General features: G+C 38.1%; 5 protein-coding genes across 5 annotated transcripts; 4 read left to right on the top strand and 1 right to left on the bottom strand.

Annotated features, from left to right (window-relative positions):
- Positions 1-465: 465 nt before the first annotated feature.
- Positions 466-1,917, top strand: LOC117781583 (leucine-rich repeat extensin-like protein 3). Its single transcript, XM_034618358.1, has one exon. It carries the CDS (start codon positions 511-513, stop codon positions 1,852-1,854), a length of 1,344 nt encoding a protein of 447 aa, XP_034474249.1. The 5' UTR covers positions 466-510; the 3' UTR covers positions 1,855-1,917.
- Positions 1,918-4,088: 2,171 nt separating this feature from the next.
- Positions 4,089-7,598, top strand: LOC117779918 (vitelline membrane protein Vm26Aa-like). Its single transcript, XM_034616263.1, has 2 exons — positions 4,089-4,176; positions 7,095-7,598. Exons 1-2 carry the CDS (start codon positions 4,089-4,091, stop codon positions 7,460-7,462), a joined length of 456 nt encoding a protein of 151 aa, XP_034472154.1. The 3' UTR covers positions 7,463-7,598.
- A 1,830-nt stretch (positions 7,599-9,428) lies between these two features.
- On the top strand, positions 9,429-10,013 carry LOC117780150 (vitelline membrane protein Vm26Aa-like). Its single transcript, XM_034616573.1, has one exon. The coding sequence runs from the start codon at positions 9,482-9,484 to the stop codon at positions 9,884-9,886; it is 405 nt and encodes a 134-aa protein (XP_034472464.1). The 5' UTR covers positions 9,429-9,481; the 3' UTR covers positions 9,887-10,013.
- A 1,543-nt stretch (positions 10,014-11,556) lies between these two features.
- Positions 11,557-12,263, top strand: LOC117780942 (5'-3' exoribonuclease 2). Its single transcript, XM_034617638.1, has one exon. It carries the CDS (start codon positions 11,630-11,632, stop codon positions 12,197-12,199), a length of 570 nt encoding a protein of 189 aa, XP_034473529.1. The 5' UTR covers positions 11,557-11,629; the 3' UTR covers positions 12,200-12,263.
- An 810-nt stretch (positions 12,264-13,073) lies between these two features.
- LOC117780305 (vitelline membrane protein Vm26Ab) lies at positions 13,074-13,711 on the bottom strand. The gene has a single exon (XM_034616769.1). It carries the CDS (start codon positions 13,687-13,689, stop codon positions 13,147-13,149), a length of 543 nt encoding a protein of 180 aa, XP_034472660.1. The 5' UTR covers positions 13,690-13,711; the 3' UTR covers positions 13,074-13,146.
- Positions 13,712-13,869: the final 158 nt, after the last annotated feature.

The raw sequence follows: 13,869 nt of genomic DNA, 5'->3' as shown, positions 1-13,869 counted from the left end.
GATCCTTGTGTTCATACAGACGGACAAACTGTTTTTCGCAATTTACGGGCGCGGAAGGGGGCCTGTCAAAAATGTAAAAAAAAAATTGACCTGCTCCAACGCATTTGGAGTCTGTGGGTGAAAGTTTGATTTCCTATCTCTTAAAGTCTCTGAGATCTAGGCGCTCACACGGACGGACGGACAGACGGACAGACACACTTGGCTATGCTGATCAAGAATATATACATCATGGGGTCGGAGATGCCTCCATCTCCCTGTTACATACATTCCAACGAACACAATATACCCTTTTACTTATTTTTTAAGTAACGGGTATAACAATGAAAATACATAGTGCTGACCGACTTTGGACTAATACTAATGTGCTCCACTCGGTAGGTTATCAAAATGCAAGGCTTGCACTTTCTTAGGCCACTTTGACCGGTGGCCGTTCAATGCAATCGGAGCTCATCGAATAGTCGCAATTGAGAATTCGCGTCGCGAGGTTAAAGTTACAAACGCCATTGGAAAATGTTAAACTCCTGGAGCTGCCTGGCGGCATTGATCTATTGCTGGACAATTTGGTTGAGTGGATCCTCGGAGGCACTGCAGCATGATGATGGAAGCATGGGAGTGGGCAACAGCATTGCAGCACCTGGTCAACCGTTGTATTACCTAATGGCCGATGTGGGCCCTACGGTGGGTCCCAATGATGAACTGAAGCGCACGAATCGATCGCTGATGAAGTGGTGGGATGATTTGTTTGGTCAAAATAATTGCTGCAACAACAACAACAATTTGCCGAATAACAACATCAATTGGCTGAACAACAATAACAATCTTTTACCCAACAATTGCAATGGATTGCAATTGCAGAATCTGGATCCGTTCAAGCAAATGAAATTGTTCAAGAAGCTGCCCGATTTGTTTGGCAACAACTGTGGAGGACAATGTGGTCAGTGTGGAGCTGGAGGTCTGCAGCCAGTCAACAACTATGTGGCACCGGTGAGTCCTGGTTATGGCGGCGATGGGTATGCACCAGCACAGCCAACTCCAGCGGTTCCTCCAGTGGCTCCAGTTGACTACAATCCTGCGCCAGCGCCACCTAGCGGTGGCTATGAGACACCAAATCCTGCCTACGATGGTCCTGGCGACGGAGATGCCGGTTATGTGGCACCACCAGCACCACCTCCAGCTCCTGCCGCAGACAGCTACGAAGCACCGCCGACTTCGGACTATGCGGCACCACCTGCTTCCAGCTATGAAGCACCAGATCCTGCACCACCCACATATGAACCCGCTGCTCCTGCGCCCGCTCCTGAGAGTTATAGCAAAGTGGATGAGTATGCCAAACCGGAAAAGAGCTATGGTGGTGCACAGCCACCACAAATTGTCTATCAGCCGATCATCTATCTAACTGCATCGCCAGGCGCCAAGGCTGAAACGGAGATCAGACCGAAGCCGCAGGTGCAAAGCTATGAAGGTCAAACGGAGCCACCACAACCGCTGCCAGTTTATCAGCCACCACCCAACACACCAGCGCCAACACCTGTCTATGCCCCGCCTCCAGCAGCAGCTCCTGCCCCACACTGCAATTCGCCCGCCTGTGGAGGATATTTGCCACTTGTGGGCGTGCCCTTCTATAGCTACCCTGCCCCGCCTGCACCACCACCAGCGCCAGTTTATGCAGCACCACCACCAGCGCCAGTCTACGCTCCAACACCTGTAGCACCACCAGCTCCACCAGCCTATGCTTCATCTGCTTGCCAGACGCCCATACGATTGTCCTTGTACGATCAGCCCTATCGTGTGGCTCCCGAACTCTTCCGGGAATACAACTATCGCCTGTCCTTGGCCGACAACAATAGATTATAGCCTATCGATTGTCAATTCACATTCAATTTCTAGCTGTAAATAAAATGTATCTAACGCTCTTTGGATTCTTTTCTTATCAATTTATGGTGGGATACGAACTATATTTGCGATTTCTAGGATATTCTTTCTTAATTATTTATTTATATAAAGATGTATTTAAAGATTGATATTTTTTAATATCTAGAGATCTAAAGATATAAATATTAAGATAATAATCATTTTAAGAAATTCTGTCAAAACACAAAAGTTTTATATTTTTATATTTTATTAAGTATTAAGTCGCGAATGCTCAATCGAACCGAACCCTCTTCAAAGCTTGAGATATTTCCAGTCTTGCTTAAATTATTGAGATGCTTTTAGTACAGGTTGCCATAATCTGTAATACAGATTCTGTACCATGGAAAGTAATTCCTTAAACTCTTTAGATACTTATATTTTAACCACAATAAAATCTTGAAGAATTTATTATACAATACATAAATTAACCTTTATTTTGTTTATAGTCTAAATCAGCGGTGGGCAAGTCCTTGCTCATGCTACTCAGACGACTCAACCCGGTACTTAAGCTTGCTCGCCATTTTCGACGATACAACTATACAATTTTTGAACCAATGGAAGTCATTGCGCCGATTTGCGTTCATTTACTCAATAGTCATAATAATAATCGCATTATCGCCGAAACGATTTTTAGTCATAATTCGTATTACGCATTCCCAACATCTTTCCCGACCACAAAAAAATAATGTACTTAAACTTAAAAAAAAATAAACATTTTACTGATTCTTGCTATTAAAACTATATAATATACCACAATAGTCCGATACAAGCAAAATTTGTTCACGATGTATAGGACAATAACAAGTGCAAATTGTCCAAGATTGGGGAAAATACATTATTATGTACTGCCTTAAAAACAGGTACCATGTACTTATTTAACACGTACTTATTCAAAACTAAGACACTTTCTTAGTTTTTCAGTTTTGTAATAAACAGTTCCTCTCAAAAGATTCTTCTGACTTGGAGGTTGGATTCATTCTTTTAATGATAAAAATACTACTATATTAGTATTTAAACTAGTAGTTTTTACATTTTGCTTAATTGCGTCGAACTTAAAGTTAGTCTTACAGTCCTTGGGTAGGAGCGTCGCCATTAATGACGAACAGCTTCAAAAAATATAGAAATGAGAATTTAGTTCGCGAATAAAAAACATGTGGAAATGTTTTAGAAATGTGCAGAAAAATAAATAAATGATGTATAACAAATTTATCAATTGTTGGGAGGTATTCTCATTTATAAATAGTGCGATGATAATGTCGAAAACAATATTATATTCTTATGGAGAGTTTAAAAGTATACGACGTTGAAGAAATCGTAGCAGGTAAAAATTTGTAGACTCTGTAATTTATAGCTGTTAAACAAACAACCGGCCGACAAATGAGGTGATGTATTATACACAGATTTCATCGGCAGATTTAGTAGCATTTATTAGATATGCTACTTTTTTTGATTGAAATTTTAGTATTTATCAAAGTTCCTATTACATTTTTCCATTAAAATATTCTAAATTGAATATCAATGACGAAGACTATTTAGGCAACTAACTGAAATCTATAATTTTTTTGTTGGATCTCATGTTGATTTCCCAAAGTAAAAAATGTTGAATTTTTTTTAAGAGTTTTTTTTAGCGGTTGAAGTCTTAAATTGATCTTCTGTGATTTATGTTCTTCTATTTATACACATAATGTACAATGTAATTCACATGTTAGCTATTGATCTTTTCTTATTTATTTTCTTTGATATTATCCTAAAATTTCCATCAACTATTTGGGTCTATTGCTGCTTCAATACTCATGATCATATGTATGTACAGTTGTGCACTGTGATTCCCGTTCCTCAAAACCACATACTGTCTTAGCTGTCAAGGTCCCGGATCCCCATAATCACATCAGCTCACATTTATCGTATATGTGCAATGCCGATAGCTGCCTCTTCCTGTTATTATTCTCATTCCACATATGGATATATACGTGTATGTGTGTGTGTGTGTATGTGGAACGATGACGTAGACAAGAATTTGAGCTGTAATCGCTTCAGTCAGTCAGTTGGTCGCTGGCTGGTCTCCGTTTTCATTACATTTCATTTTCAAATTCAAATTCCATAACAAATTGCACAAGATAAACAAAGAGAGAGAGAGAGAGAGAGAGAGAGAGATAGAGATAGAGCGTTCCTTCTCTATGCGGGCCACAAGCATCGGAGCTGTGAAACGCGATAACAGTACTCCGGACATACCCCTGAATCCCAATGTTGCCCGTGACCATGACCGTGACCAAGTGAAAGTTATCTGCAGTTTGCACACAGCCTGGCAACTAGAGTTTAAGGCCTGCACTCAGCTGGTCATCGTCTTTGCCTCACTTTGCATGTGGCACGCACTTATTCTTGACTCTCACTCTGACTCCGAGTATGGGTATGGATATGGGTGTGGGGTATATGTCTGAGTCTTTGTCTGGCTCTTGGTCTTGGTCTTGGTCTGAAACAGGGCGTTGATCGTTTGTTGATTGCAGCTCGTCTGTATAAAGCGTGACGTAGTTTACATAATCTAATCGCTTGTTGACTGAGCAGAAAATATGGTTAATAAATTAGCGGTTTCTGTGTGAAATGATCTTCGTACGAGCAAACGATCGTCATCATCCACATTAGCATGTGAAGATAAAATAATGTTGCAATCTCGAACGAAAAGTGATCGTGTCAAAGATCAACAGAGTGGCAACGTGATGATCATTAATCACTGATCTAAAAGAAGGGATTTCTTCAGATAAAAGAATAAACTATTCATAAATATTCCTGAAAGAAAGTGCATAAACATTTAAAATTTAATGATGTTGTTACTGTCATTAATGATCAGCAATCAATCCAAAAACATAGATCTGTCAAAAATGACAGTGAAAAAGTGACTTGGAATTCGAATTACAGTTAATAGACATTGGTAATTGTTGATAAGGTGATCAGTTATCAGTCATAGGTTAGTTTCCTAGAAATCGATTACAATGATTGTTGGCATGATCAATGTCAATGCTGGCAATAATCAATCGGGATAGGTTATAAATTTAATATAATAATATTAAGAAAATCGATGAGAATTGAATTATGTCTCTATGATCTTTCAATGCAGACTGTGGCAGATACAGATGTTATGTACTGACCTCCAGTTCAATATCTTTAAATAATAATATTAAATATGGTTCTAAAGCTACTTGCATTATTCTCACTGAAATTTAATATGATCGCAGTTCGCATAATGTATAAAAACTCGAGAATGCAATGAAAGTTAGCACATTGCATTGCTTGAAAGCTTCATAGCTGAAGAGGTAATGTTACCAGTGATCACTGATCAATAACTGGAATTATCAATTAAATAGTCATAACATATTGCTCTGTTGGTCTAACTAATCAATGGATCGATATCACAAATTGAATTGCTAATATCACATTGCTGAGACAGTTCAAAGAGCAACAATTGGAAGCTAGTCTCAACAAGAGACAGCTACATCACAACGTTTCTCGAGATCAGAGTTCGCGCATGATCGCTTTAAATAAAGAAACAAAATATAAAATATAAAATTACCCCACACAGATTTTATGAGAAGTTTCGACTCTTGAGCGTAATTGAGTGAGTGAAGCACAAGCAGAAACAGAACGATTCGAACAAAATTTAACAGCACATAAAGAATGATTGTGGCACAACATCTGTCATGGGCATGAACAAGAGCTCCGATCGATGCTGCTGGGCACTTGCAATATAACCGCAGCGGGGTCTCAAAAATAGCGCCAATGTCGTCGACAATGATGACGCCAAATGAAACGATCTTAATACCCTTTTACAGAATCTTCACATTACTTTAAAGTGCGTGACAACAAATATATTTTCTACAAAAATAAAGGCTTCAATATTTTTAGATGATGTAATTTGTTTTTATTAAAATATGTATAACACAATACCGACAAATTAAACTTAGCGATTAATTTCATGAAATGTTTTTATAATTAGGTTAAGTATTTGGATTGCTTTAACCAATAAGTGTATTCTTAGGTCGGTCTTTAAAAACTATATTCCTTTTTGTGTTTGCAACCGGGAACCATTGTTAAGTCCGGGTGACAGTAGCATTATAGTATATCTGTATATAAATATTTGTGGAGTGAATGTACTGTGTGGTGTGATGTGCTGTGGTGTGGTGTGTTGACTCGCAGTGGTTGGCGCTGGGTAGGGGGGCATTTGTGGCTCAACTGTGTGTATTTTAGAGAAATCTTCTGGAAAGTTTCATTTGTTGTTACAGTTTCGATATTTATATCTAATTTTGTATTTACATATGTACGCACTTTGGATGTAAGCCATAAATTTTCAAAAACTCATCCGAAAACTGGGTTGTTGGCACTTGCAATGAACTTTTAATAGCCAACAGAAAATATATATAATATAATTATGCGTAGGAGAATTTAAAAGTTATTTAAAAGTTATTGGGTAATTTATAAATATGTACACTTAGATAGGACTACAGATTAAATTCTATTTTTTTGTAAAAATATAATATCAAGCATTGTAAGATAGATAGATTATAAATCAATTTTAATCAGTGTACAACGATTTTTAATATTTTGTTGAACTAAAAGTGATTTCAAAATAAGCGAAATAAATAAATATGCCTCTTTTGTTATTCGAAAGGCATTCGTCATATAAAAATCTAGGATAAATATATTTTAAATATTATTTAAAATAATTTAAGACTTTTAACATCTCCAAAAGAATGCAAATGGGGTCATTTAAGTCAGTCATATTTCGAAATACTTAAATATTTAACTAATAAGCAAAACTATGCGCTACTTTGTTTCAAGTCAAGCAGTCTACAAAAATTGGGCTAAGCTTGTGCAATCTGCATATAAGTGTACATTGACCCACCCAGCTCGTTGAGTATACTTTGCACACACTGCACACTTTTTAAAGGTAGTTATTAAATTCAAAAAGAAACAGAACTAAAAGTGACCCCAAAATAACAACTCACGACTCAGCGCAAATATGTTAAATATCTGTAAATACCCAAAAAACTCAAAGTTAATGCATATTTAAAGTCGCGTGTGCTAACTAGGCAGAAGTTCAGGTATATAAACTAGTCATTGGATTGGAAATGGCATCAGTCACCTTTGGTAACCACAGCAGCTCCAATAACAAACTAACCAACACTCTCAAGATGAAATTCTTCGTGTGCTTTGCTCTCATCGCTGTCCAGCCGCAACGCTGCCGCCAGGAGGCGAGGCCGAGGCCGCTGCCGGCCAGGGTTATGGTGATCTGACCAGTCTGCACAAGTCCGCCTATGGCGGCAGCTCCGGCGGCTATGGCGCCTCCAGCGTGCCAGCTCCTCCCTGCCCCAAGAACTACCTGTTCAGCTGCCAGCCCAACCTGGCTCCAGTTCCTTGCAGCGCTCCAGCTCCCAGCTACGGATCCGCCGGCGCCTACCTCTCGCCAGTGGCCGCCTACGCTGCCCCCAACTATGGCGTGCCACAGCAGCAGCAGCTCTATGGCGCCTACATGCCCCAGGCCTACGGATTCCAATACTAGAAGATCCTCGATCGACCCAAGAACTTGAATTTGACACGGCCGCCGAGAAACAAAAATCTTTGCTAATCTAAAAGAAAATGTTCAAAAAAATATCTAGTGCAATTAAAATTGACTAATATACATCCAAAAAATATGATTTACAGTGTTTTTTTATTTATCTTATATCTTGCTCGTATATCTCGGTATTGCCCATGCCTTTTTAAAAATAAATGTATCGATTACTGTATTTGTTTAAAACCAATTGGCCAGAAAATTAACTTTTATCATATCATAGCAAAGCATATCATAGCTTTTTAGATAAATAGGTTTTTACTTAAAAATTTTTTTTTTTAATTTTTAAGACATTTCAAAAAAATTGTATTTTGTATCAAAAGGATTCTATTACAGTTGTAATAGCCTTCCATTGAAAGCGATTATATATTCAAAAATATAATTTAAACTTCCCCATTTCTTGCATAATCCAGGACAGGAACTCTGAAAGTCGAGTTCGCTCGATTTGGTGACAGTATTTAAGTAAACTAGCGATACATGTACACCGAGAAAATAAATGTTCTAAAATCAAAATTTTGGTCTCAAAGCTAAGAATTTGAATCAAAAAAATTCGCTGAGAACATAAAATTCTTTAAGTAAGAAAACTCATCTTGGTTTTAAGAACATTTCAAATAAAACCAAATTCTTACTATAAGAATAAATGTTTTTAAAACTTAAGTCCAGAAATAAAAAAATAAAAGAGATTGTTAAATTTATAATTTTTTATTATTATTTTATTTTATTTTTTCGTGTGTTTTTCTCGTGACGAGTGGGACTCGAACCGGCGCCGAGCCACCAAAGCGACACGGGTCCACTTCTTCTACTACCACTACTTTCCTAACAATTTAAGATTTTTATTTAGATTTATATTCTTAATGTTAGTATTATCGTCTTAACTAAAAAAACAAATATTTAAGATGAATGCTCTTCATTTTAGAAGCTGATCTTTTTTCAGTGTATTCTTGATCAGTATCAAGAGCCGAGTCAAATTGGCCGAATGTGTGAATGCGTTGATCTCCGCAACATTTGGTGGTAGAAGCATTAAACTTTACTTCTATAATATTTACGTAACTAGATAATCATTTTAGACACATATTCCATAACTAACGATATTTGAATACATTATGAACGGTTTATAAGGGCCTACATAATGATTTTTTAATCAGTACACGATACAATGCTGAAGATAATAGATATGGGACTGCAACTTAAGCTTTTGATCCTCATAGGGGGTAATGTATTTCGGGCTTCCTATTTAATATAGATGTTAATATACGTATTTCGAAATTCCCACAGTTCTGCTTATTTTGAACTTTTCAAAGTGCGAAGCTACCTTCTGTGATATTTACGGTCGATGCTTTGGATATGGTTACCCCTACCCTTATCCATATGGTTATGGCGGTTACGGCTATGGCTACTATGGTCGTTAACGTACAAAGTATGGCCGTTCAACTGGTCTAAGCGAACTTATCCGGTAGTCCTTATAATATCCTTGAACATATCTTATGTAAATAGCCCGAAAAGTTGCAGGAATAAATTTTAATTTAAACCAGAATACATTCTATATTCTACGAACTCACTCAACAACTTAAGCAAGAAATATAACATTAAAAATTAGATAGTAAACTCGGAACTTACTTAAGCGATAATTTTGCATTGCGATTATTGCTAAAGTTAATTGAACCTTTGTACTTTTTATTACTAGTTTCAAAATAAAATATGTGAGTTTTGTATTTTGTTAAAACAATTACTTGACTAACTTTTTATATGAATATGAAATGTTAATGACCAATAGCTGATACAGCGAAAAGTAAAGCATAAGAATAGTTCAAGCCACTTGTGTCTTTGCATTATGCTAACTTTGCAAAGTTAAGGGTATAAAAACTCGTCGTGTGGCTTAAATTGACATCAGTCACCTTTGGCAATCCCAGCAGCTACAGCTCTAATTCCAGCTCCAGCTTCCACTTCAACTTAACCATCAGCTTCAAGATGAAATTCTTCGTGTGCTTTGCTCTCATCGCTGTCGTTGCCTCCGCCGTGGCTAACCCCACCAGCGGTACCTCCGTTTCCGTCGCCAACCAGGAGTCAGAGGCTGAGGCCGCTGCCGGCCAGGGTTATGGTGATCTGACCCGTCTGCGCAAGTCCGCTTATGGCGGCAGCTCCGGCGGCTATGGCGCCTCCAGCGTGCCAGCTCCTCCCTGCCCCAAGAACTACCTGTTCAGCTGCCAGCCCAACCTGGCTCCAGTTCCTTGCAGCGCTCCAGCTCCCAGCTACGGATCCGCCGGCGCCTACTCCTCGCCAGTGGCCGCCTACGCTGCCCCCAACTATGGCGTGCCACAGCAGCAGCAGCTCTATGGCGCCTACATGCCCCAGGCCTACGGATTCCAATACTAGAAGATCCTCGATCGACCCAGGAACTTGAATTTGACACGGCTTCCACAGCTGCCGAGAAACAAAAATCTTTGCTTATCTAAAAGAAAACGAACAAAAAAATAAATGAACAAATTTTCCTACAATGCAATTGCAGTCATATGTTTTATCATTTACTAGATTTTCAACTAGTTCTTCAGTTACTTCAATATAAATATGATTTTTCTGCGATTTATCGAATTACATCATGCAACGGAAATTAAATAATATTTAAGTCGCGGTCATTGCAGCTGTTCTATTGAATTATTTATCTTAGGTTACAACTTTATGGTTTTCAGCTTAAATATATGACTTAAACAATGGAAAAGAAATATGTTTTTTTTTTATTTTTACTTTGAACCGACATGATTTCAGTATAAACTAAAGTAAATAAACAACTCATAATTTCTATGGAATATTAATAAGTGTATAAAGCTATGAACTCATGAGCTTAGTAATAAACGTTTATCGAATGTGGAATAGTATTCAAACAATCATTAAGATATTTAGAACTTATTAAAATAATTATAAACAATTAATGCAATATATCATTACACCTTGCGGATAAAAAGCGAAATTATATATTTTTTTTTATTTTTAAAATTTTTCTGAATATTTATATGAATATAAAGAGCTGAGTCTTAGAAATTAAATATTGGAATAGAAACATGGTTTAAATAAATAAAGGAAGTGAATAATAATTGTTAAGTTGGTACAGGATTGCAAAAATAGCTGGAACAAAGAATAGGAGAAGGTGTTTGAATCTGAATAATGATACTAATACGAAATTAAAGTAAAAATTCCAAAAGAAGAAATCTAAAAACAAAAATAATAGCAATAGAAAAAGCATTAGAAATTTATCCGGTAGAATAATAATGAGTATGAGTATAAGTACGATTAGCAGTTCAGATAAAATAATTATAAAAAAGAGTCGATAAGAGAGAAAGCTTGATTTTAGTCTCAAAAAGCATATAAATTTTTGCAAATTGGTTAAAAAATCATTGGCAACACCTACAAAATTCGAACAACAAACTCAGCATGTAATAATGGCAAACTAAGCAGTTCTACTTTCACTCTCTCCCCCTTTCTCAGACTTTATCTACCTACAAGAAATTAAATTAAATTGTATGTTAATTGGGAGGGGTCTTTGAACTTACAGCTTTGTCTTGGAATTTATAAAGCAAAAAAGTAGATGAACTAGCAATTGCAACATTTCCGTTCGCGTTGCCCTAAATCAACAAGTAAAATGGTGAAAACGCAGCTAAAGAAAATTGCAAACTGTTGAAAAGTGCTTAATGGTAATATGATATTATGAACAGGTAAAACACGTGTATGGTCGATAGTTGTTTGAGCCTACAAGAGCTTATTGCTGACCTTCAGGGCTTCAGGTTCGTGACAGGTTCTCTGAGTGAACAGTCATTACTTTGTCAGGTAATGCCTAGGATGTTCAGTAGATTAACTTCAACTCCAACTAACTCCACTCAGTATAAACTGCAATACCCTTGGGCTATTAATTTTCGACCAACTAACCCAGTTGACCATGTTACCTTGAATTAATTTTTGCTTTATCTTGTCATTCTTTCCGCTTGGCATTGCATTTTGCCGCCCATGGAATCTAAGCCAGATCGGGTTAATAAAAACCAACTAGTGCAATCCGATTGCCGGCTAGTCTCAGTTTACAGATTCATTGGACTCCAGGTCTTAAGATATCTTTAACAAGAAATCAACATGTCGATCTTCTGGGCGTTTCTCTCACTGCTTTTAGTGTCCTTTCGGCTTAGGGATTGTCAGGCTAATTGTAATCACCGCTACATCCGTAGTCCTCCCGGACAACTTTATCACTTTATTCCCGTACGCCTGTTTACGCCGGAGCTGGTCCAGGATAATGTCGAGCTGGTGCGCCAACCACGGCAGCAGCAAATTGTGCAGGAGGTAGTTGTGGAGAACAATTTTGGCGCTCCTGGCGGCGGCTTTGGTGGCCCTCCATTTGGTAGACCCTTTGGTGGACGACGACTTGGACTTGGAGGACCTGGTCGTGGTTTTGGTGGCGGCTTTGGCGGTGGTTTTGGAGGCGGTTTTGGAGGTGGATTTGGAGGTGGCTTTGGAGGCGGCGGCGGCTTTGCACGCAGCTACGAACCAGAGGAACAACAACAAGAGAATTCAAACCCAATGACACCAGCCAAATACAATGCGCCCAGTATTCCAGTGCCACCCTGTGCCCAAAGCTACATGATCTCCTGTGAAGCGGTGCTGAAACCAGCGCCCTGTGCGACATCATCTACAAATTGTGGCTATTGAGAGACCCAAGGACTGATATTGATATTGATAAAAAATAAAGCCAATACTTCAAATTTACATTAAGGAACATTAAGTTTTATTTAAGGTGGGATAATGCAAATTAAATACTCTTGGAATAAGTACTTTGATAAGAAAACGGAACCTTGAGATCTATACTTTTCATTTTTAAATTCAATTATATATTGAATATAAAATTCTAAAATCTCCAAGTTTTGAGATTTTCTGTATCTAATCCAATCTAACACAATAAAATCGTTCTATTCTTATTTGCTAATAATAATAGTAAAAATAATCAACAAATTAGAAATAAACACACACAGGTGTGTCCCATAAATCTCTAGAGATTTTGATGACAATTGCTTTTGACAGCACGCAACATTTTTTTCGCACATATTTTCGTAGTCTCAAAAGTGCGCTGTCGTGAATCTATTTCAATTTCGAAAAAAACAATATTATTTATTGTTTATTAACAAAATAAATACAATCATATTAAATAAATTTTTTATTTTGTTTGAAAATTAATTAAATTTAATTTAATATTTTTTTCTTTTCTCAATCTAATAATAAATATTTTGACATTATTGTAAAAGTAATGACCTAGCGATTGCTACCGATAATACCGAAAATTTATTTTGCGTTGCTTTTAAGCCTACAGTATTATAATTTTCAATTTATGAATTTTCTTTGAAAATTACAAGCATCAAGCCCACATCATCTATAAGGGTACTGAAATTGAAAATTTTCTTTTATATCAAAATCCTCACATATTCTCTCGAATTGTCAGCAATAAGTATTTTGACCCATTTCTCTTTGAGATCATACGTTTTCCTGAAAACCAAACCATACTTTAACAAGAAAACTTAAAACAGAGGTATAATTTTTCAAAATAATTTCAGTTTATTGCAAGAGACGTAGCAGTTTTCCAAAACCAAGATCAGATGTTGCACTTAAAGCAACTCGCGGACGATGGGCACAGCGTATTGGGGAGCGTAGTGAGAGTAGGCACCCGAGGAGCCATAGGATGGAGCAGGCGCTGAGCAGGGCACGGGCTGCAGAGAGGGCTGGCAGCTGAACATGTAGTTCTTTGGGCACGGAGGGGATGGGACGGGTGCTGGTGAGTAGGCAGGTGCGGCTGGTGCGGAATATGCTGGGGCAGCGGGTGCGGCGTAGGCGGGAGCAGCGGGTGCAGAGTATGCAGGGGCAGCTGGAGCGGAGTAAGCTGGTGCAGCTGGAGCGGAGTAAGCTGGTGCAGCTGGGGCGGAGTAAGCTGGTGCAGCTGGAGCGGAGTAAGAAGGTGCAGCTGGAGCGGAGTAAGAAGGTGCGGCAGCTGGTGCTCCATAGCCGCCATAGGCAGCTCTCGACACACGAATGTTCTCGGCCAATGGTGCTGGGATCAGGATACCCTGCGTTGGCTGCAACTGAATCGTCTCCGCAGCGCAGACAATGGCCAGGATAGTGACCAAAAACATGTGTCCAATGTTGAATGCCATAGTAAAATATGTAGAGCTGTTGCTTGTAGTTAATGTGGCACCAAGAGGTTGACTGTAGCTGTCTAGTGTCGAGGGTCTCAACTTTATAGTCCACTCAAAAAACGCTGAGCGCATTGGAAAATCGGAAAATTACAAAATAAAACAATGATCAGGCTAAATTTGCTTAACGAAAAGCGCAAA

This window comes from Drosophila innubila, assembly GCF_004354385.1.
Source record: "Drosophila innubila isolate TH190305 chromosome 2L unlocalized genomic scaffold, UK_Dinn_1.0 4_B_2L, whole genome shotgun sequence".
Classification (NCBI taxonomy): Eukaryota; Metazoa; Arthropoda; class Insecta; order Diptera; family Drosophilidae; genus Drosophila; species Drosophila innubila.
Note: the sequence above shows the minus strand (reverse complement) of the source record. Positions and strands in the feature narration are given on the sequence as shown.